Below are 24429 nucleotides of genomic sequence, written 5' to 3'. Positions count from 1 at the left end.
TAATTTATTGTGAAAGTGTGACGTGACTTTAACCAACATTTTATTTAAAGGTTACCTTTTGTTTGCTCACGACTTAGCACACGTAAACTGAAGTTTGCTCTGTATTTACGCCGAATTTCACATAAACAAAACTCTGTTTCGTATACATTGAAATGTTTACGTCCGAAAACTTTTAAACTGAATAGGTACTGTATTGATTGTTGTTGTGTTGTAATTTATTCTACATTATAGTTTGGTGGTTTATCTTTATTTTTATATTTGAAACTTATTCACATTATGTGATTTACTATCTACTATCTATTTTATGTCATAACAATAAAATCTACAAAGGAATTTTTGCCTTGTTTATAAACTACTGGCTGCACAACAACAAGCCATAAATAAAAATAATCATATTGTTTATGACATCATAAACTACAAAACAATAGTCTTGTACCACAGACCATGTGGTCTGTTGGACCATGTGGACAAGTTATGTAGAGAAATCTTAATAGGTACCTACTTACTTATCTTCTTAATCTTATAAATTTCATGAAAAAAAGCACATTTTTTATGGCAACTATTTAGTTACACAAATTGGTAGGCTGAATTATTTTTTCTTTTATTCAAATTAAACAACAATTGAAACAGTTGTTACATTTAAATAAGTATATTTATTTAATAGAAGAAAACAAAAAATTGTACTAAAGGAGGTACAAGACGAGACGGGGTTTTGCCTAGTATTTTCCCTCCTATTGAATTGGGTTTCCGCCCAAATTTTTGGGATGTAACTGGGTAAATACTGGACATAAATCCATCTATGGGTACGAGATACCTATTCAAAATTTTCCTTCTATTTTATTACTTAATCAGAAGTAAGCAAATGTGTTAAATAAACTTTAACTAAAGCATAAAAATTGTCTATTTATTCTTGGCACCATTTAGACAACTTTTATTTTTCCCGTTCCTTTTATAGTTCTTCTTGTAGAAGTCATAGAACATGTAGTAGACTGTCACCACAGTCGAGAAGTAAAGAGGGGTGACACCGAGTGGAGCCGGGCAGTTCGGCCAAAACACTTGCGATGAGTGTATCAGCATTATTGTGAATTGTATCTGAAAACAGCAGTAAAATTCTTTTAACCTATTAATGTCCATTTAGATAGCATTTTATCTTCTCTTTTCCCCGACGCAAATAGAGGGGTGTTATAAGTTTAACATGTCTGTTTGTGGCATCTAGCTTCTAAATGGATGAACCAATTTTCGTTTAGTTTTTTTGTGTCATGCATAATTTTATCCCGAGTGTTTTTAGCCATGTTTTTCATGAAAATCTGTTCGACCGTTTAAAAGTGGTATCAACATGAATATTGAAAGTCAGGGGTTTTTTAATTTGAGTAACAAATAAACTTGTCTAGTTATTGTTTCTCTCTTGCCAGAGAGGTCATGCCAGGTTGAGGCGTCTGTATTGGTCTTAAAGGTGTACATAGCTTTCTTCATGATCACTCCATCTCATTCAGTCAGAATATTCTTCAGTTGATTTCACCTTATTTATCTTAATAGCTATCAATGTTTCCTCCCACTACGAAGCCACACAAGAAATATAAATAAATAAATAAATACATATATATATAAGGACAAATCACACAGATTGAGCTAGCCCCAAAGTAAGTTCGAGACTTGTGTTACGGGATACTAACTCAACGATATATTTTATAATAAATACATATATAGATAAACGTCCAAGACCCGGGCCAATCAGAAAAAGATCATTTTGACCCGACCGGGGTTCGAACCCGGGACCTCTCGGTTCAGAGGCAAGCACTTTACCACTGCGCCACCGAGGTCGCCAAAATATAAATCAATAGTTCAAATCAATATAGATAAGTAGTTATAATTACACCTACCATTTGCATGATCGTGAGCCATTTCTTGTACTTTGCCAGCATGGCTTTTGTGCTAGGGTTTCCTTCCGAAGACAGCAAGTAGTAGCTATACATTATAACGTGTATACCGTTGTTGAGCATCGGCGGGAATGATGTTAGGCCTCCTGTAAATAAAATTGTTTTTGTTTTTAAAATGTGAATCAACAGACCATCAAGCTTGACATTCATTGCAAATTTGTCACCATTATCGAAAACATGATCATAGGTCACTCAGTAAAATTAAGGTCAAGGGTTACATTGGGTTAGTTTGAAAAAATATCATAATATATAAAAAATATGTAGGATTTTTTTAATGTTCCCGAATCTGAGGGTAATTCGAATCCCACTTCTGAAATGAAAGTAGTGGGCCGATTTTTTAAATATTTAAATGAATTTGCATCCCAAAGACTGTCCAAACATTGATGCTTCTACTTGCACACAAAGAGAGAGTATGCCTAGGTAAAGTATTACATTTTCATTTAGAATACCATTCGAACAATACAATGCACTAATTATTACGACGCGTTATCAGTACTTTGACAGATAACCTTGTCTTGTGAGTTCAAATATATGATTCCTACTTGTTCCTACTTTAAAGTATATGCAAGCCTTTATATACGATGGACCTGAGGATGTAATAGAAGTTTCAATAAAAGTATTTTAGTGCATAGCTAAAAACTCGAGCAAAACTAAAATAGTGCAATGATTAATTTCGTTGTAGTCAATCAACTGATATAATGATTGTATTTGATAGTAATACTTATCTATGATAGCGGACGTTTGGGGAGACTTGAATCCAGCCAACCCCAAATCTAAACGTGAGAATTTTTAAAAATCTCTGTGTAATTTGTTGGATTTATTATGAAAATAAAAAAAATGAAATATTTTATAAAAATATGTTAAATTATTTGCCGAGAAATACTTACTTAATGAGATATTTTTCAGTATTAACCGTAAAACGAGATTTGAAAATTGGAGGGGATGAAAAACTAAATTCGCGCGGTCAAATAAGAAAGCAAAAACTAGTATACACATAATTCGATTAATTCTTGTATTTCATGTTAAATTTTGAATCAAAACACGCGGCTCTAATGTTGACCCCGATTTGGGGTTGAAAATAGCCTTGACATTCGCTGAATAGGCTTCCGACTCAACGTTTGCTCAAATGGTCTGTGTTTTAGTAAGTTTTTTTTAAAGTAGACTAAAAACTGAGGTCGTATTTTGAAAGTCGTGTAAAAATGTTTTATTTTTATTTTTGTTCATACAATATCACTATTGATAGTATATCAATAAGACTATGTCAAGTATACTATATGAATAAGACTATGTCAATATGACTTATGTCTTATGTAGTACCGAATGTATGTATTAAATGAACAATCTGCCTTCACTTTTGCGGAAATATAAATGAATTATCAACTATTACCAACCTTTACATAATGACAAGACTTTATCAACATAAAATGACCCTTCTATCTTTGCAATAAGGGTCACTCGACCCGGCCATCGTCTTCACTTTCACCAGTACTAACATGATAAAATACGATGACCTGTCGCGTACTATGCTTCTGCGCATGAAACACAACTATTGATGACATGTACAATTAGAAATCCCTTCGTCCGTTGATGTCCGTGTCGTTCGCCGTTTAAATTTTCTTTTTCCTGTGTTTTTTTTTTTGCAAAAGTTAGTCGAGATCCTGGCAGAAGGGGTGGTAATTTCAAAAGTGTCGGCTTGATATCGTCAATTAAATGTATTGTAAGATCATCGGATCTTACAATAAATTTAATTGAATTAAGGATGACAAAGACCGAAGTGGAAAGGGGAACCTATGGCTCCGAAGCTGAACGGCTAAGGCAGAAAACGAGAACACGCTCATATGTGTGAGAGAGAGCATGTATTTGGGTAGCGTACTCGCGCCACCGTCGAATCCACATTTTCGATATAATTACCTATATAATAATGATAGCATATTACGAATCATATTAAATGCCCTAAGTTGTCAAATTACTATGCAAATTTATCCCGAGTTTTGCTCGAAATAGAACTGCAATTAAAATCTTTGTTCCGGCTATTTCGTTTCCATTAAGAGAGTGTCTACGTTTTAATGAGGCAGGGTTATACTTGTAAGGGCGTTTGGTAACTTTAGTATCATACAAACAGAAATTTTGCTATTTTCAACACATAATATACCCTCCGATACCTGACGAGTAATGGAGCAAAGTCTTGTAAATATTTGAAATGTCAATCTTGCATGTAGGCTCAATTTATAAGGACCTGCCAAGTTAATGTAATAGACAGAGTGATATAAATGTACCCTATAGAGAAGCTCCCTGGTTCCAATTTGTTAATTAAATAAGTTATTAATAAAACAAGAATAAATGAACGTAAGCAAACAAAATCATTTATTCACGATGACCTTTCGCCGTGAAAGCCGAGAAGATAGGTCCGTTGGATACGTACGACATCAACATATCCAAATTCATTGCATATTCACCTCTGATGCCACCGCATAAAGATCCATGCAGAATAACTTTATATGTCCACTCTGAACGGAGACATAGGCTTTTCTTACTTCAGCTGAATATTTTAACTTCGATTAAGCGAATGGTCGTGTAGGTAGACTAAGTAAATAGTCGGAACTTTTTAATACTAGCTTTTCTAGCGGCTTCGCCCGCGTTGATTTGCTATCAAAAAAAAACATCGTAAAATCTCAAAGTAAAACTTGCAACCAATCTACTTTCATGCCAAATTTCATCTTCATTGGCATTGTTGTTTTCGAGATTTCACGGTGAGTATTTTTCGTTTTTGTACATATATATAGCTAATGATGTTACTTATTACTTTATTTTGGGCAAACAATATGTGTTTGAGTTGGTGGTTGAAATTTTGCCTAATCAATATTCGGAGAAGCATCAATTAGCAAGATCAGAGCACAGTGAATAATGTTATCTCATTATTGAAAATTGGCTTGATAATTGTTCGTTTATAAAGGTCATTATGCTGCAGCATATTAATCCGTTACATTCAGATAAATTAATTGAATGTATTTAATTAAATGTAGCATTAAGTAATGTCAATTGACTGAAGAGGCTTATGAAACTAGGCAATGCACGTGTGTTTAAAAGTGCATAAAATCATCTTTTGGGTTTTTTCATAAGTAAAAGGTCTTAAAACAATGATGAATAGGTAACATAAGAACGAAGTGTTAGCCCAGTGGTGTTTTTTATTAATCAATATTTTGAATATGTTTTAAATCCGGCCTCAAAAAATGCCTATTCACTAGCCTTGAAGATACTTAATTGTAAGATTCTTGAAACATCAACGCACGGAAGGAATTCCAAACCTAGCAGTTCACAGAGAGAAGAGGATTCGAATCGAGACATCGGTATGGACAATGTCAAATATAAGGTTTGAAAAATATGTTATGTTGTATTTGTACAATGAGTAAAATTTGGTTATTGAAATCCAAATTAAGGAGGTAACTAGAATGTAGGAAAGAAAAATGGCTTACCAACAATCTTGTACACTAAGCATTATGAAATTAAAACTTTATCACTCATAAATAGACTGTAATGAGAAACAGGGCGTTCAATGATTGTAAAACTGCTATTTCTAACTCAAAACACGGTTTTATGGGCAATGGAATTTATTGCAAGCGATACAGTTGCTAAGGTTGACATGATGGCGTCGATTTTCATGCATTAGTTAGATTCATGTAGTTTATTTTAGGAGAAAATCTGATCCATCACTCACTATCTCTACATAGTATAAAACTAAGTCGCTCTCCGTGTCTTTCCTTTCATCTTTTATTATCGTTTTCCATGCAACGGATTTTTATTCAGTTTTCTCTGTTATTTAAACAATTCCCGAATGTTTATTTATCTATACTATTATTATTGAATCTCCGAAACTACCGAACCTATTTCAAAAATTCTTTCACCATTAGAAACAAATTAGAAAGGTACATTATCCAAGATTGCTATAGGCTATATTTTATCATAATTGCTATAGGCTATATATTCCCACGGGAGCGAAGTCCCGGGCAACATCTAGTTTTATATATGAAGTATGAAGTCGCTAATTAGAGATATCAATTCAACACATCTAATGGAGCGTCCTGGATTCATCGGATAGGTGAAAATAGATAATCCAATAGTGATCTCATTATAAAGCTTGCAAGTTTTATCAACATATAATATTTTTATCTTTCATTTTTTGGCTTCGATGTTTCGAAATTATCATGATAAATCTATCATGATATACAAGTACATTTTCTAATGAGCCATTTGTAGATGCAATGCTGATCGAATGTGCAAACATAATTGGACCATTAGTACAAAAAGGAACTATAGATAGACATGCGCGAGGCCTTGGGTCGTCTCGTGTGCAATATAAGATGGAATTGCTAGAATACATCGGACGCCTTGGTTGCTAAACTACATTTTATCTGTTATATCTTGTTTTTGTTTGTTACTATATTTGCACTATTTACTTTTGCGATTAACGAAACATTGTTGATCATTGCTGTGACCTTGTATGGGTTTACAGGAGTTTTGCGAATAAACTTTGTATCACTATGAAATTGACATATGTCTAATGGCGAATTTTATTCTTCGTCTTTGATTTGCAGTTCAATGATCAGATAAATTCAAGAACGGGCGGTTTCTAGTGGTTCTGGGTAGTTTAACACGATAATGTCAGGTATTGCTTTTTCTGTCGATCTAAAAATTATGATGACTTAACTAGTGGAAACCTTCACAAAAATTCTAGAAGTTCGTTCTACAATATAGTATTACAATTCATCTAAACGTATATATCATGTCTATGGCTGCATAGCATGCAACACCATACGAACAGTTGTGTATATACATATATCGTAATGACAAATCCTGATTCTTTGATTTGGCATGTAGCAACACATCGTCATGTTAAACTGTTACGACACGTAATCTCGAATGCATGAACTTGTGACCCTTATTTGACTAGTTCATGTTGAAATTACGGTGTTTTGTACTAAATCATGATATCGTTGTGTGATAACATGAGTTCTTAGCAATTGACAGACGACAAATTGGCGATGATGGAAAAGTGAACATATTGAGACATCGATACAGATTGAATAGACAAAGAGTACCTACCCTCAAATCTCCATGTGGATCCAAATCAAAAGAAAAAATATACAAGCAATAATCCATTGCGATGGTTTATGATAAATACGTGTAAACGAAGGATGCTTATAATCGGAAGTGTATAACGTGTGGTTGTCCAAGATGGGTTTAGAATTGTCACATTTTCCTTACCCTTACACTAAGATCTATTTTTCTAGATTTTTCCAAAGTTTCTAGATTTACCTGTTTCAGTTGGCTCTGAGCATTTATTTGATCTCATGCGTGTATTATTTCATCAATATCAAAAGCTGTTTTCTCAACACTTGTCCGGTTTTGTCGATCCTCTCATCAGTCATAGATTCGATCCACACGTTAACTATTGCGCGATCCGCTAATCCCGGTCACTATTCTATTGAAACTGAAATGGTCACTAATTGTTCTTCATTTCGTAAATGTAACTCATGTCCGATTATGTTATATGTGTTTATTTGTTTTGTCTTCTAATTTTTCTTTTTCTTAGTTTTAGAAGACAGTTTTCACGTGTCAATGTTTGGTGGACCAAAGGTATTGGTATTCATTTAATCGTATGGCGTATCATTCGGTAGATATTATACATCATAGTAATAATGTTAGCCTAAATATATATCTATCTATATCTACCCAGAAAATTGTTATGAATTTGTTACTGAGAAATTATACAGATGTCCACCATCTGATTCTTAACAATCACTCACTATTGCCTGATGATAGAAGGTTCAGAGTTGTGATGTGATCGTTATTATTTATTCGGACACCTTAAAATGTAATACAATTTAAGCTACATCTTAAGATTTGTTAGAGTTGGTCCATTTATCTTCAAAGTTGTGTAAGTTAATGTTGTACAATGCAATAAGGGTTTGCCACAATATGAAAGACTATATCTGTATTAACTTTTACCAAAAGTACAGCCCTTGATTCCTCGGGGTTGGTTAGACAGTGTTCAAAGTTTGACTTCTGTAGGAGGAACCAAGTAAATCGGTCGGCCATGCCTGAAGTAAACTTTATCAATTACTTATTCTATGGCGGCGTACAGCTAAATACAGTTGCCAAGAGAACATGACCTTTTGGAGAGAAAGGAACTACTACTGAATCATGTACTAGTATTATAAGTTCATCTTGAGATCGCTTTTAGTATTAGTGAATAGGTAAATATAAATACAGTGAAATACTCGTTTTTTTTGCTTATTTTTATGTGCTATTGACTTCATTTAATTATTCTATAAAGATATATTAATGGTGACGTCAGTTTTTATTAATCTGTTACCCTATGAATGAGAAATATCTGTTGAGTTATCAATTCTTATTTGCGTGTCGATGGAAAATCAATAAACGCTACACAATTAGATAATAAATATTTTCTTGCCAGAATCTATTTTGCAGTTTTTATGTAATTATATTATTCCAAGTCACTAAGTATAAATTCTAGATAGAGTCAATAAGAAAAAAAATCGTGAAAGAGGATCGAAATAAAATTATTCCCGCATTTTATGACAGACCAATTTCCTTTCGCAGAATTCTAACACGGTTAGTGCTGGTCTGACTTCCAATTTCCTAAAACGCCAAGTCCTCTATCAAATCATTTCGCAAAACAGTTATTTGCATATGTTGATGACCTCTCAATTCACGGAGTTCAATTCCCGGATATTTTGATTAACTGAATACAACTTTGTAAGTTTTTTACAAAAATGTTATTTGTTGACACAAGCTTTTATTATCTTCAGATTTTCTTGCATTCAACGCGTGAAAAAAATCCTGTCATTCGTTGAAAGCCGATCCTAGTCCTACACCCATCAGGACATGCTTTTCATAATAATGCATTGTCATAGAAACTGAAACTACTAATATTTGAAGTCTAAAGTAAGGTGTAGTAGATGAAAATTTAACTTGCAAGAATTGATTGTGCCCACAATGTGGTGGTAGATGAAACTAAATAGAAGTTTGTAAAAAAATACTAGGTAGAGAAGTTAATGGTCAGAAAACTAAAGATGCTGACGACCGTGCGAAGTGGGCACGAAATTGCGGACCCTGGGCTCCGATGCTCAACGGCTGAGGGAGTCACCGGGAAAACGCTCAGATAAGGAAGAGGGAGGATAATAAATGACTCGTAAAATTAAACGTGGGATTATTTTGCTCTTCTAAATAGCTATGTTAAATTACTTAGACCATTCCCGTGAGATGGAAATGGAACACGTAAAGCCTAACGAGGTAACATAACCTTTCAACTCTTATGTAGCTCGCAAACATCTTAATATAATTTATGCATGGACCTTGTGCAATATTCAATGAAATACAGCTACAATCTCTCTTAACTGCGCGTGTTACCGGTGACATTATTGGCTGTGACGCCTCAATGCCCAGGGTCCGTGAAAACAAACTCTATTTGTGAAGACTCTGCTTTAAAGTTTGCGCGGGAAGAGGAGCAGGTACAAATATATTTATTTATAGTTATTGCATTTAAAAATACGTTTTATAATACAATAGATACGACTTAATGATAAGCATTGTCTGCCAGTTTACAGTTGAAGAAGGTGATAGATGAGGTTAAAGATAGATAGATCAATAAATTTATGAATGAATTGAATAAATGATTATATATTATAAGATAATAGGTAAGATAGATATTTTTTTAATGGACAATACTCAAAGGCTCACACTGAGGACTAAGCTTGCATCGCGGGTCCGATGAACACAAATACAGAAACGGTCACAACAAACCCAGAACCGCAGACAAATATTTGTGATCACAGGTACAAATATTTGGCCGCGCTGGAAATCGAACCCAGGACCTCCAGATAGCGGGTGGGCGTTGGGACCACTACGCCATGGAGGTCGACAAATGTATTATATGCCTTTGGGAAGAAACCTTCAAGCACCTATCTAGGAGATGGTATCTATCAGAGCTAATATAATATTGAAAAGGACGGACTAAAATGACCTGAATGTAAAAAGGCACGGAGAAAGACTAATGAAACAACATCTCTTCCTGTACACTAATTTCCTGCCCAAGTCCTAGATTTTATGAGTAGCGATCTATAAAGAGGATAATTAATATAGTTGTTACTAGTCTGCGTCATAATATGGCGATCTAGATTTTTCTTCGATTATTATAATCAGGTAGATAAGACACCTGGTCGACGATTTGTGTAAATCTAATGACACTCAGTATTGATAACATCTTTTTATGCTCACATAATATGTCAAAAGGGATTCTGATGAACTAATGAGTCACGGAGATCCCCCGGGGATCGAACTGAGGGATCCTGGTGAATGACTTAGACTTGACACGTTATTTATTTCAACACTATGCTTATATCTTTATTACTTTGTTCTGAGAGAGAGAGTCTTAACCGTTAGTTTATGAAATAACTGAACTGATAGATAGTAATAACTATCTCCTGTACACTACCAGTAATACCTTTGGGAAGAAAGTCAGTGTCAGTCAGTCGAGTGACAAAACAAGGCCGTGCAGTAAACCGTTGGTGTTACCTTGTCAGGAGCCGATCATTGGCGCATCACGCAAGTCATGCTTATCATTATAATGCATCGTCACTGAAACTGAAGCAAAATTAGTACAGGTGAATCTAATTCGATTAGGTGAGATTATAATTTTAAGTAAACTTACAGCAACTGTAATAAATTTCAGGAACTACCAGATGGAAGCGCACAGAATACTTAGAAATCACATGTGACGTTTCGTTCATTGATTAATCGCTACCATTCATAAATTCTTGCTCCATTAGCAGGAGTATGAGTACACGAGTGTTGTGTATAACAAAAAAAAAATACCAGAAGCCAATAACAATGTGGCCAACTGATACAATGTCAACAAACAACTCCCGCGCCTATTGTTTGACACAAAATAATCAAGCTGTAGAACCTAAATCACTGTTCATGATGAGTTCACTGTAATCTTAAAAACTCAGAATATAAAAATAAATATTTTATCTAAGTCCAGAAATTAGAAGTACGGTGTGCGAAGAATTTGTCGAAAGTAACCAAGGACATTCGACAAATTCTTTGCCAACACTGTACATTGCTGAATTTGTATTGTACAATTGCTGAATTTGTATTGATTCGTATATATTCCATATAAGGTAATACAAATCAAAAACCTTTCTCTTATCTTGATTAGATAAAAATAAGATGTAGAAATGTATTTACAGAATGAAACAGTAATTTAACGACACTAATTGATGAAATGAACGGGTATCTTATGTGTTTTAATTTGACGTGAAAAAATGCTTTAACTGTGACTATGCCTTTGAAAGAGTTATAACAAACTCCATTCGCTTATGTCTGTCCTAGTACTTATTTTGTGGTCACTGTTACTAGTCACGCCACGCCTTTCCCATATGTATTAAATTTGTATCAATTTATACATAAACCTTCTTTTTCGATGTGTTAGATTTTTAAAAGCAACTTGGCTCAATTTATTTTTATGGACCTTTCTCATACTTTGGAATAAGGCGGCAAATGAGCAATCGGGCTACTACGACAAGTGTTCACCACTACCCAAGAACAACTGAAATAGCGAATATTGTACCTTTTAATATCTTAGGAAACTGATGTCCACAACTGCCAGTCCACAACTGAAATCCAGACATGATTTCAAGAAGAAAGAAAGTCTACCATATAAAAATGTCCCCTATATCAATGACCACAGTATCAGAATGCCCATTTATCAGAATGACCACTGCAACAAATTGTCCACTTCACCAAAATTACAGTACATACCTCGTTTCTGCTCATCACATAATATTGAAAGTTTAAAACATATTTTTCTGCTTAAAGAATATATAGATAACAGCATCGAATTTCTTTATAGTTTTGGCGTCTCGAAAACCTAATACATGTTTATTTTCTTTACAAAAGTTGTAATATTCCCTGCTCTCATTCTGCGGAATTTTCTATAACCTGATCTCAAACAAAAGACAGGAATCAAGGGAATTGATAGCACGCAGATAAATCGATAAACAAGGGGACAGAGGCAGACATTATCTGTTGTTTGCTTTATCTTGTTTCCTTGTTGTTTAGCTTTGTTAGGTCGATATTGTGATTGCTAAATGTTTTTTTTTTTTTTATAATTATGTTGGTTCGCATTGGAAAATAAAATTAAAAAAACTGGGCCTTTGAGAAGTTCTTAGCGACTGCCAACATAAAGAGGCCCTTTTCTAACTAAAAAGTGACAAGCTTATTATTTAAAACTAAATAATGAGGTGAAAAACCCGCTCGAGTTGTGAAGTTTTCATCTCATTGTTTAGATTTAATAATAAATGCATATAAAAAAATTATTTAATTTAGGATATCACTCGGAGTCAGATTAGTCATTTGACTTATCTTGACGACTAGCATTTTGTGATAAGCACTGATAGATACTTCGAATCGAGCTTTGCGTGCCTTCCGGAACGCTAAACTTCTCAAGATAAATCTATTAGAACGTATAAAACACCTAAATAAAACCTCCGCTCCCCCACTATTAGTTTACGAGGCAGTAAACGTATATACAGTCTACAGCAGCGCGCAAAGGTATCCCGCAAGGACTTCTATGCTGCGGTAATTCAGGCGAGTTTTCAGTGAATCGGGTAGGTTGATGTTCTGTTCGCTGTTATGGCAATATCACAGCGAGGGATCTTGCGATTGAAGTCCCGTGGGATGGCAGCGCGTCAGAATGTAAAGCCATTTCTGTGGAGTACAAGGTCGGGAGCAATACGTGTATAACATAGTTGCAAAGGAGGATTAAATTTTCCCCTTGTATCAGTAGTCCGATGATCGGACTGATGAGAGATTCGTATCAGTAGTTAGATGATTCAGATAACCGGACCACTGAGTCTTTAAGTTCGATATTTGTCCGATGATCATTCACATCTTTGTGTTTTCTGTACGATTTTTGGCAGTAGATCGGACGAACTGATCAATTTTTGATGAAGTACATGTACTGACTGATAAAACTGAATAGTTTTATCAGTCAGTACAGGGTACAGATTATATTAATGTATTTAATGGATAAGGTAAACAACTCGATTATTAGTTCCAACTTCTAAGAAAGCCTTTGTGTTTGTGTGTGCTTATATTATTATTTTCACGTTGTTGTGAAGATATTCAAAATATAGTCTGCCGTTGCAATAATCTCACATTGTACATATATAGGTATAATGCACGGTTTTGTATGTTTTGTGCAATAAGGATATCTCAAACAAACAAATTGTAGAGGTTCAGTGAACTGACAGACATCAAGAAGATTTTTTCGCTACCATTTTTTTTTTCAATTGAGACATGTTTTTCAATTGATAAATAGACCTAAACGTGGTCATGTAAATCATATATTATTTACAGTCGTTAAGTTAAAAGTAAATTGGATTGCTCGTCTTACTTATAACAGTTACGTAAACATGTGCAATGCGGTGCATTCATCACAGATGCTTATTGAAACTCATGTCTCAATCATGATATCGAAAGTGTGTTATTATAGCATGCTTTTAAAAACGTGAGTAATTCATTACTTTAATATCGTAATCTTCAAGTTATTCGTGTTCAAATTCAGAATCAACTCCAAAGCGAACGCTAGAAAAAGGGAAAAGTCTTTGTCAACGTTTTAAAAGTAAAATCATTTGACATTGGTCATTGTTTTCATTAAACTCTTAAGGTTCCTGGTCTGTGTCATTGACCTAGAAATTTACTCTTATAACGTATCAATCAATTGTGTTATTCAATACGTTGCTATGATTGCGCTACTTTTCAAATGCCAATATCATCCAGCATTCTAATAAAGAAATCATAATACCATCTTTTATGCAACGTAATTCCAAAACTTTTGTTAATTACTTAGAATCATCATCCTATAAGATCCAAGATCAATAGTAATAATGCTACTCTCACAAGTCTTTTATATTTTAAATTTGCATATTTGTGCAATCATTTTCAGAATACTATAAAACCGATTCGATGCAATAGCTAGTGCTATAATTAAATTAAATATGTAAAAATGTTGTTATATGTAAAATAAAAAACATTAATAGACATTTTAAACCACTTCGTGACTAAAAATGGTATGACAGATGGAAAGATGTAGAAAGTGGAATCAACTGAAATGCTGTAAAAAAATAAAGAAAAACGCTGACTTACATAGTCCAGTTGTATTGCAAAATTATTCGACATTGTGCATTACTCAAGTGAGGCTCATTTGTATGGTCTGTACTAGAGATTAGCCTAAATAATGTGTTGTGACTATTGAGATGGACAATGACAAAATGCGTTACGCCTATGATGACCCGAGATGTGTTGGTGTGAGATGATTTATTGTTCATGTTATTTAAAGACGTCACACATATTAACGTAATTGCTGCATTATGATGTACCGCTGCAGCCTATGACGTAATAGCTACATCATCAAGATAACTAGATAGTTTATGTTATTATAACTTATGTTATTTTTTATTTAACTGGCTATCATAATTATTCAGATCGATTTTTCTCACACTCTTAGTGGAATGAGCGAACACAAAAATAAATCAATGAGAATTTATATAAGAGAGTAACAATGTGATTTGATGGAACTCTTCCCTCACATCTATTAGCTCCGTTTTTGTTCTTTTTGTTCCTGACTTTTAACTATTGATAGTTAAAGTGTTATTATACAAGGTGAATCAGTTTTGCTACAGTTGTGATTTATTACAGTCTGAACTGATTTGGAGATAACATTTCCGACACGATTCTTTATGAAATACTTCGACCTTCATACATGTGTTTATGGTTCTGATGCCAAATCATCATAACTATTGCTAATTTTGATTTATTATTGCTGCTATAATCGTTTTGAATATCAAGCCTTATCGCTTCTCTACTTACATTAGTCGAAATTTGTAACTCAATATCTACTTTAGTTTTATTAACCATGAAAATTCTATACCTAAAGAGTTATAGTTAGAAAAAGAAAATAAGAAAGAAAAACTATTTATTAGGTATCAAAAAACCACCACGCTGGTCTTCCGCGGGTACCATAATAAAAATTTACTAGTTCTCTTTCGTAGTTTCGTTAAGATCAAGCGACATAGTTGTTCTGTGGCTTTCTTTACCCATTTATTATATACAATCGTACGTAACTTACCTCTACAGATGAAACCGGGGGAAATCGGGGGGGAATAATAGTAATGATTATGCGGTTTTTGCGGTAAGGTACATTCCTTTCTTATTTTTTATTTGATCTTTATTATCTTATTGTTATGGTTATTTTTAGAAATTGCTCATTATTGTAATGCAATGTAAGTTAATGTGCACATATAAAACTTGTATGTAACTGCGATGCGCTTTTTAATATTATTCCGGCAAATCAGCTTGCGACATCTCTTGAAATGTTACAAATCGTACTTTCGTCATCATAACATGTTTACATATTATAAAACAAAGTCCTATGCCGCGTCTGTCTGTTCGCGATAAACTCTAAAACTACTACGCGGTTTTCAACAGTAGATAGTGTGATTCTAGACTAGTTACAATTAATTCTAGCCTATTCAATTTCGTGTTTGACACCGTAATCATTTATAACAATAACACTATTATTACTCTCAGAATAAAATTGTCCTGCCGGTATAATATCAGATCAATAACGATATATTTGCCCGAAGAAAAGAAAATACAATTTAGGATCCAATAAGTACGTCAAAATAAGGAAAAATTTGTTATCCATCGGCTATCGAGTATCGATCCTCCGTATTGTTGGTAATTTTCCGTTTCTAAGCAGATTTCCGTCTCAATAATGTAAAACGCTGAATTGAATAAGATACCTATTTAGAAATAGCCCGTAGCTTCATTACATAGTATTAAATGAAGTCGTTTCCCGTGTCTATCTATGTGTGCTTAAAATGTGGTTTTTTTAATTGATAAGAGTGAATTAAGAGGAAGGTTTATGTTTATTATGGTTTTAAACAAGGGAAGACGGGACGGGCCGCTAGGTAATAACATACATATGTTACTGTTCTTAGGAGGTCCATTTATAACTATAAAACACCTCATGTCTCAAATTTGAATCTTCTTGGAAAATAACAATATTAATAAGTTATCCTGTTGATAAATAAATTGATACGTGTCGATGATTCAAAAGTAGTAATAGCTTTCTTGACGATAATTAGTTGAGTACATAATTCTTTTAGTTACCTACCTCCAACATACTTCACTCCAGCCCAAATGATGATCAGCGTGCTGACATGATGGTAGACATGTAAGAACGAGGCTTGTGCCTCTTTCTTCCTCAATATGAAGAACATCGTCTCGAACAACTCCAATAGCTTTAACAGTGTCGTCCACCACAGAAAGCGGAGCATCCTAACTGGTTCTGGCTTCGTGGAGTAGTCAGGGAGGACGCAGCCCATTGTGTAGGTGGTTGTCCAGCCTGAAGTCATTATCTGAAAACGAAATGAGAAGATATGTAGAGAATAAGAAGTTATATTGAGTAAAGAGATGTGTTTTTATATTGGCATTTGCCTCTGTCTGCAATATTCCAAGCTGTTTCATCTGCAATGTCAATATTCTTCCTCAAATCTTTGATAAAATTACTACCAGCATAAGGCATGTCATAGGTTTTATCTCCAGAAAAATCCATAAGAAAATTTTAAATAATTGGACTTAATCAGGATTTTGTATTTCTTTATCCCCGATAATTAGTTTGGCCGACGGAGGAGATGATATATTATGATTGATGCATAGAAAACGAAGAAATATGAATCTCGTCAAATTATCTTGGTTGTTAAAAACTTTAGCCCGTCGAGTTCAAAACAAATAGGTACTTATTAAGTAATTATACAGTCTAACATTTCAAAGTTTGTGTGTTAATGATTCATTACCAAAATAGGCAGTTCCTAATTATTCACAAAGAATGACGCCAGAAAACCCTTAGGCGTATTATCTTAGTATTTTGGAAGTTCCCAATTCTCGAATGAAAGTTAGGTCGTGAGATTAAACTACAGTCTGGATTATTTGTCGGTATCTCTAGTTTGAACTGTTCTAGAACCTTATATTTTAGTTTCTAATAATTATAACTATCCTATGTTATAAAAACAATGTTGAATTTGTTACCTCTCACTTTATTTTTATCCCCGATCTTCTTGATTTCGTATACACAAATAGTTAAAGAGTTCGGAGAAAGTCATAGGGGTACCAATAAAGAAAACTAAAGGGTAAAAACGATTGAACCTATTTTCGTTTCTTTTTTTTTCCTTTCATCAGCACTTCACAATCACAATATGTTTCAGTATACCTTTTGACCATGTACTTTATTGTGTACTTACATTGTTATATTACTGATAAAAAATTATACATAAATTTATATTAAAAAAATATAATAAGTCCTTATGGCAAGGGACCAACACTGTTTGAATGAGTTTCTTTTCAAAGACAAAGACAAAGATTATTTATTTGCAAAAACATGAGTTTAAATTTTTTTACAATGTGGTGTTAAAAGAAAAACTTAATCCTACATGTTCCACCGTCCACGGGTATGCAAATTTAAATGGAGAGCATGCTATCATCCCATAAAACAAAATCGAATAAATAAAAGTAACTAAATTAATTAAATTATCTAAATCTATCATTACAAAATCGTTCAAATTATAATTAACATAATTTTTTTTAATTTTTATATTCATTAATTTAAATAAATTTCGCAGCAAATTGCCTTTCGTTTCTTACGATCTAATAAGATAAGAATAATTACAGATACACACTATCGGCGAACTCGGACGATGACGCGAATGCATGAACATTGCGTAGTTTGTATGAAAGCTTTTATTTACCCCAATGAAAAACCAGCATTGTATTCCGAATCAGTCAAAATTCGGCAAACTGTATCGCGATAATGTGTAGCCGTAGCCGGCGTAAAATTTTGCCCTCGAAAGACCCAATTAAGCTTAACACCTATAAGGTGTACTAAAACTTAATCCTTGCGTAATTAAGTCGAAATTAATTTATTAACGCCGTTTGTTTCTCGGTCAATTAGTTTTCTTTGAGATGTACCTTCGTGCTGCATTAAACAATTAACCAACCAAGCGTAGGGTACGTTTACGTTTGTTTATACTGTTTTGCGCAGTGGAGTTTACGGCCCTTCGTCTCTTTTTGATCCTTTGAAGAGGTAACATTAGTTTTAAGTGCTGTGGTATATTTAATCCTATATAAAAAAGAATATGTAAAATTTGACAGCGTCGTGACTAGTGGAAATCCCTAATCTCTGCCTATCCCCATTGGAAAGAGACGTGACAACATGCATCTATTTAAGTATTTAAGACTAGATGTTGCCCGGGCATCGCCTCCCATGGGAATTTTGAGATAAAATATAGCCAAAAGCAATCTTGGATGATGTACCTTTCTCATGGTGAAAGAATTTTGAAATCAGTTCGATAGTTTCGGAGATTACCCGCCTCAAACATACAAACTTACAAACGCTTACCTCATTATAATAATAGTATAGATTTAGGTGCTTGAAATCCGTAAATAATTGTTACAATTATTATTTTTTTAGAAGTTATTATGTCAACATCCACCTTAGTTTTGTGATTCCTAAGGAAGGTTAAGATGTATTATTTATTATGATTTTATGCAAGCGAAGCCAGGCCGCTAGTTATAGATAAATTGTAGATATACAATAATATAGATATTGAATATTAAAATTAAAACCGATAGTTCCAATCATAATCTGCTGCGTCACTTATCAAAACGCAACCGCTCCTTCAATTTCGATTTTGATTCGATTACTATCGCCGGAAGATGTATACGGACAGAAATGGAAGCGACAGATAAAATCTATTTTACAGATACGGTGTCATCTAAATTGATCAGAGGCCATAACAAGAGTAATGGGATACCAGTAATAAGCGATTTGAACAATCATGCTCAGTTTTATGGGCTTTGAAGGGAAATGCGGAATTCTGATGGATCGATTGGAGTGGAGAATGTTCTACAGCAATAAGTACAACTCTTTTGTGTTGGTTCAAACAGTTTTAGTTTTCAGATATCTGATCCCATGTGTCTGTTAATCTATTCTTAGTCGCAGCGATACAATAATATAATAATACGTCAATTTTTCTTACGGCGGCTTGACAGCTTCATAATTACGTATCAGATTATTTCATTGATTGATATGGGTACAAAGTGCATTAGTAAAATCATAGAACGATCGTACATAGTAACGATCAATTCTATTATTAACGCAACATCCTGGACTCTACTTCCCAATACATGTACAGTCAACAGCACAAGATTCAATAAAATTCATTGCAAATTCGACGCTTTTACTACCACATTTAGATCTATGCAGGGTAACTTGACGGTTGAGTGTACGTTTGGTAAACAGCGCCCACAGTCATTGCTAATTAGACACTATTTTCGTGGCCATCATTAAGCTTTTAGGAGCCTTCCATTTCCATCATTCTCTGTCATCGATGTTATCTAATTATACGACATAACCCTCGCCTTTTCATTCTACTGATCCATGATTTTCCACTATAAATCTAATAACTACATCCATAATCAAGAATGCAACGCACATCCGACGATGAATTGGCAACGATTTTATCTCAACGCCCTGCACTTTCATTTACTCGACTTGGCATAATGGGTGGTTAGTCACAATGTGATTCATACAAGTTTTAGGTTAGACGGAACTCTTGAAGATCCTCCTTATTGCAGTGTTAACAAGCATGTCCTTGCTAGTATAATGTATTATTCTTCTTGATGATTGTTTCCTAATCTCAATTTCACTAATAAACCCGATATGTGGCCCAGTATGAGTATTGCCACTACTGGCATTTGAATACTGCCATTTTATTAACGCCTGAGGGATAAATTGTGATAAGTACTGTATCCAAGCAAACTCCAATCCCTGGGCTCCGATGCTCTATGCCTGAGGAATTGACCGGTAAAGAAGAATAAGAGTACTTTATGAGCATAAAACTTCTTTTCTTTTCTTTTCGACGACCTCGGTGGCGCAGTGGTAAGGTTCTTGCCACTGAACCGAGAGGTCCCGGGTTCGATCCCCGGTCGGGTCATGATGGAAAATGATCTTTTTCTGATTGGCCCGGGTCTTGGATGTTTATCTATATATGTATTTGTTATAAAATATAGTATCGTTGAGTTAGTATCCCATAACACAAGTCTCGAACTTACTTTGGGGCTAGCTCAATCTGTGTGATTTGTCCTAATATATTTATTTATTTATTTATTTATTTATTTTATGCTCATAAAGTACTCTTATTCTTCTTTGCCATAAGAGTTATCTTGACCTAATCCTTCGATTAGGTCAAGATTACTCTTGATAATTTACTGATGCTTTTTGATTGCTCATATCTAAGATGGTTATCAGAAACATTCTATTGACCAGTTGGTGACCCATACGAATTGACACACCTGTCGTTACTTGACTTGCGTGAGAGTTATATCAGATGTTATATCAAGATTTGATCTATTGTATTGCTTCAGATATTTAGAAAGTAAACTAAACAGCATTACTTAATTTATTTCCAACATTTATTTGTATAGCACTTTTACCTCAGCGTGTGACCTTTTGACTATTATGAAATAGCATCATTGGATCATGTCGGAAGAGTTATCGTTAACGATATCGATATTACTTTTTCGACTCCCATTCTCTGCTTCTATTGAAATTTGAGCGCATTTTTATGCTGTTTATATTGTTACGCCATTTTAAATTTGATATTGTTATTTCGAAATTTTAAAGGACGCCAGATTTTATCGCAACATGGCCTCAAAAATTTCTTTATGTAGTCATGTTCTGCAGAATCTTTATACATCGATGTAAGTTGATATATCATCATCATTTTGTACAGCAATCAGTATATATTACTGATGGCTGTACAAAATAAAATTAGGTATATAAAGAAGTCACATCGATTCAGCTAGCGATTTCCAAGAATACGAGATCGATGGTCCAAATGGCCATTTCTTCAAAATATCTTAATGCAGTTATTTCAAGAATTTTGTTATCGGGTAATTTTAACATTAGCCGTCGGCCAATTTGTTTGAAGAATAACGTATTATTTGAAAAGTAATGTGTCTTTTTAAATTGAAGGATGATTACCCGCCTAAACTTATAGAGAAGCAATGTGGGTATGGATAGAATGGTATAACAATATGATCATTGGTTTCCCATAATGCCATTTTATCGTGTGTTTTATTCTAAATGAAGTTATCTCAAACAAATCTCACTAACTCTTTAATCTATATTCGCTTAAGATATTTCGCTTCAACTATAGACATATAGGAAAAAGATCTAGATGGAGTCAAGTCCACTGAATTTATCTTACCATAGGAAGGTTAAATAATTTCTATTACTTCGTCTAGATTAATGTTTTTTTTTAATGTTATTACAAATATAAATACTTACGCCCCAAGTGACGACAGCATTAGCCACAATCTGGACAATGTTGTACCACTTTATGATAGTCTTCAGGTCGTATGCCTTCCTGTTCTTCATGTGTCTCGGCAGAACCACTTTGATGAGGGTCAGATACGTCACTATGATGAAGAACACTGGCCATGGCGATCTCATTAACAACCAGTCTTTCACTCGAGGATCTGGGGAAAAAATGTATATATTTATCCCACTCACGTGAAATGTGGGATCAACACAGTATGTTAACTCCTTCCATTTAAGCTGTTTCTCAGAGCGTTTCGAACGCTGCGGCCGTGCTGTCATTACATTTTATAAATTTTAACAAAGACAAGAATTATTTTTACTATCCGACTTTAAAATAATAATTTTAACTGTGGTAAATTTTATAAATGAATGATTTTGGAAATGATTCCTTCCTAAAGAAAATAGACGGATCACCCTGAGAACCACCCTTAACTCTGTCACTTGCCATTTAACACTCCTACCTTATTCATCCATCCATCTTCTTGGGTTTCCTTCTCGGTTTTGCTTAAAGATGATTTATTTAAACTGTAATTAATTCGTGGACAATAAAAAGATATCGTAAAAATAGCAATTATGAGGTATCCGCTTTTGTGAACCCATAGCCAATTTTCAATAATTCTATTGGAAATACAAATTTTATTTTATATTATTCATTCAAATTTCGACATTTTTAATAATGATGTAAATTCGTCCTCCTAATTTTTAATATATGTATAAGACCTATATTTGTTAATTGACGTCCTTGGAGAAAAGGCTGCGGTGAAGTTTGTTGCGCCGCGCTTTGGAAGCCGGCAGTAGACTTAGTTTAACTAATTTTTTGACGTCAATAAGTGATGTATATCATCCTAAATTGAATAAAGAATTTTGAATTTGAATAGCAGATGGGTTTACGCCTAGTATTTGCCCAATTTATGGACAAACAAACAAAAACCCGACTTTTTGGGCAGAAACTGCACGTAAACACATCTATGAAGACCGCATTGTTTTTAGTAGACGTAATATCGAGACTAAATGTTGAATCTTTTTTTTATCTCATGACTTGCACATATATGCAATTTCGACTAGGTATTTCGTGCACGTCCGACATAACCACTGGATAGTGAAGCTAACATATCGTAATATCATTGTTTCTGAAATATAACAAATTCATACCATGGTCAACTGCTGCACGCCTTTGGAATTTCATTGAAAAACAATATAAATGGTACAGCATCACGTGACCCACATTCGGTAACGCAATGAATAAATAAAAATTATTTGCGTGCGAAACTATTGCGAGCATCATGGTTCCGTAGGGATTTGCTTCGAGCATATTAGTTTTATGCTACAACTTCGGTTGTATGATTTATTAATGCTTTTATGTTTAGTTCAGAGAAAGCATATGCGCTTCCAATCCTTTAATGTTATTTTTATTGACGTAGTTTTTATAGCGGACCCTGGCTGAGGAAGAAGCTAGAAAAACGCTCCGATGAGAGAGAGAGATAAGTATTTATAGCACCACCATTTGCCATGTTCTGTTTGGTACAAAGTTGGCATTAAATCTACCTATTGAAAGTTTTTAAAGTACCTAATGCAATAAAGTTAAAATAAATAAACTGGGAAACTCGGGAGCTAGTGTTAAGCTCCGAATGAAAGTCTATTATGTACCTATAGTATATATATTACATAGTCGTCGCCGCAATATCAAAATCTCCATATTTATCAAATCATTTATGTTGATTGAAATTTTAGTTTCTTGTTTTCCTTTGTTCAGCTAAAGAAAAAAAATGTCGGGAATCCTTTATCTCTAACGGATCTTCGAAAATTCTCGCACGCTTGCATTTATTATATTTCTAGCTATATTGGCATAAACTATTATTAATCTGTTCGTATCTTATCAGATCATCAAATGTAGAGTGACTGGCGAAATTCTTTGTTTGCCAATTTTTGAATGTTACGACTGCAATTGATGAATGGTTTTGGTGACAAAACTAAGACACCAAAAGTACGTATGTACGTCTGCAAGTTATGCATATAACATTACAATTTTTTGAATTTCTTTCTCTCTCTCTCACCTTTGAGCATTTTCCTGTTTCGTCGGAGCCCAGGTTTCGTCGCCGCTTCTTTAGCTGTCAGACCATTTGAATATATATAATAATATATTATGAAACATAGTGTCTAAATATGTGTGATTTAAAGAAAATATTTTATCAAATAAATTTTTTTACTTTGATCAGTTTGTTGTCTAAAACTAATCGATTTTAAATTCACACATTCAGGTAAATTATATAAATAAACATGTATAAGTTACCTACTTGTATCAGTACGTAGGTAAAATTAAGTGTTTCTTCACTGCACTGATTGCATTACACGTTTAGAAATTGCAAAGAAAAGTATTATTCCTCATACTATTAGAGGTTATGTCAATTCTATTTCCTGATTAAATTGAATTACATATTTAAAAATATATCCATATTTTTTTTTTAATTTCACAGAAGAATTACAATAGGATTTAAGATGTGGAAACGAAATGCAAGATCGTTCCGAAATTCCAGTAGTTTGTGGCTTGTGAGAAATTACTATTTGATATAAAAATTGACGAGAAAATTGAGTGTTTGTGAAGGTCTAATTTCGGAATAAATGATTTGAATTTAAAGAAAAATATAGATTACCTGCACGTTCATAAAATACATTGTTATAAACATTATATACTGCTTCCATGTTTTTTAATTTTAAATTAAAATAAAGGTGCACTACACGTTTGTCGTAAATTTCGCGGAATTTGAACTGTGGAATGAATTAATTTTAAACAGTATCAACAATATGATTACACATCATGTTTACTTTGCGTTCAAGTAATTTTCTTTTTTGTAAAAATCTTAAAGGGCTACATAAAAAAATAGACAAAGGCAATTTAATTCGAATTTGTTGAAATAAAAAAAATAATAAAATAATTGTGCGTTTATTTATCAAAATATGTTTAAC

At 33.7% G+C, this 24429-nt stretch overlaps 2 protein-coding genes across 3 annotated transcripts in view; one reads left to right on the top strand and one right to left on the bottom strand.

Annotated features, from left to right (window-relative positions):
* LOC128677690 (uncharacterized protein) overlaps positions 1-24429 on the top strand; it is a 66501-nt gene that overhangs the window by 308 nt on the left and 41764 nt on the right. The gene's annotated exons all lie outside the window — the stretch shown is intronic.
* Positions 622-24229, bottom strand: LOC128677693 (uncharacterized protein). Its single transcript, XM_053758717.1, has 5 exons — positions 24117-24229; positions 21433-21623; positions 16201-16444; positions 1881-2023; positions 622-1092 (listed from the first exon to the last, which is right to left on the bottom strand). Exons 1-5 carry the CDS (start codon positions 24163-24165, stop codon positions 901-903), a joined length of 819 nt encoding a protein of 272 aa, XP_053614692.1. The 5' UTR covers positions 24166-24229; the 3' UTR covers positions 622-900.

This window comes from Plodia interpunctella, chromosome 18 (assembly GCF_027563975.2).
Source record: "Plodia interpunctella isolate USDA-ARS_2022_Savannah chromosome 18, ilPloInte3.2, whole genome shotgun sequence".
In the NCBI taxonomy this organism is placed as follows: Eukaryota; Metazoa; Arthropoda; class Insecta; order Lepidoptera; family Pyralidae; genus Plodia; species Plodia interpunctella.
Note: the sequence above shows the minus strand (reverse complement) of the source record. Positions and strands in the feature narration are given on the sequence as shown.

Excerpts from the sequence above, each read along its gene's own strand:
- LOC128677693 (XM_053758717.1), bottom strand. The coding sequence starts at position 24,165 with ATGGAAGCAGTATATAATGTTTATAACAATGTATTTTATGAACGTGCA. Across the intron at positions 2,024-16,200 it reads TGGAGTGAAGTATGTTGGAG|GAGGCCTAACATCATTCCCG; the intron begins GTAGGTAACTAA and ends TTTTATTTACAG. Across the intron at positions 1,093-1,880 it reads GGCTCACGATCATGCAAATG|ATACAATTCACAATAATGCT; the intron begins GTAGGTGTAATT and ends TGCTGTTTTCAG.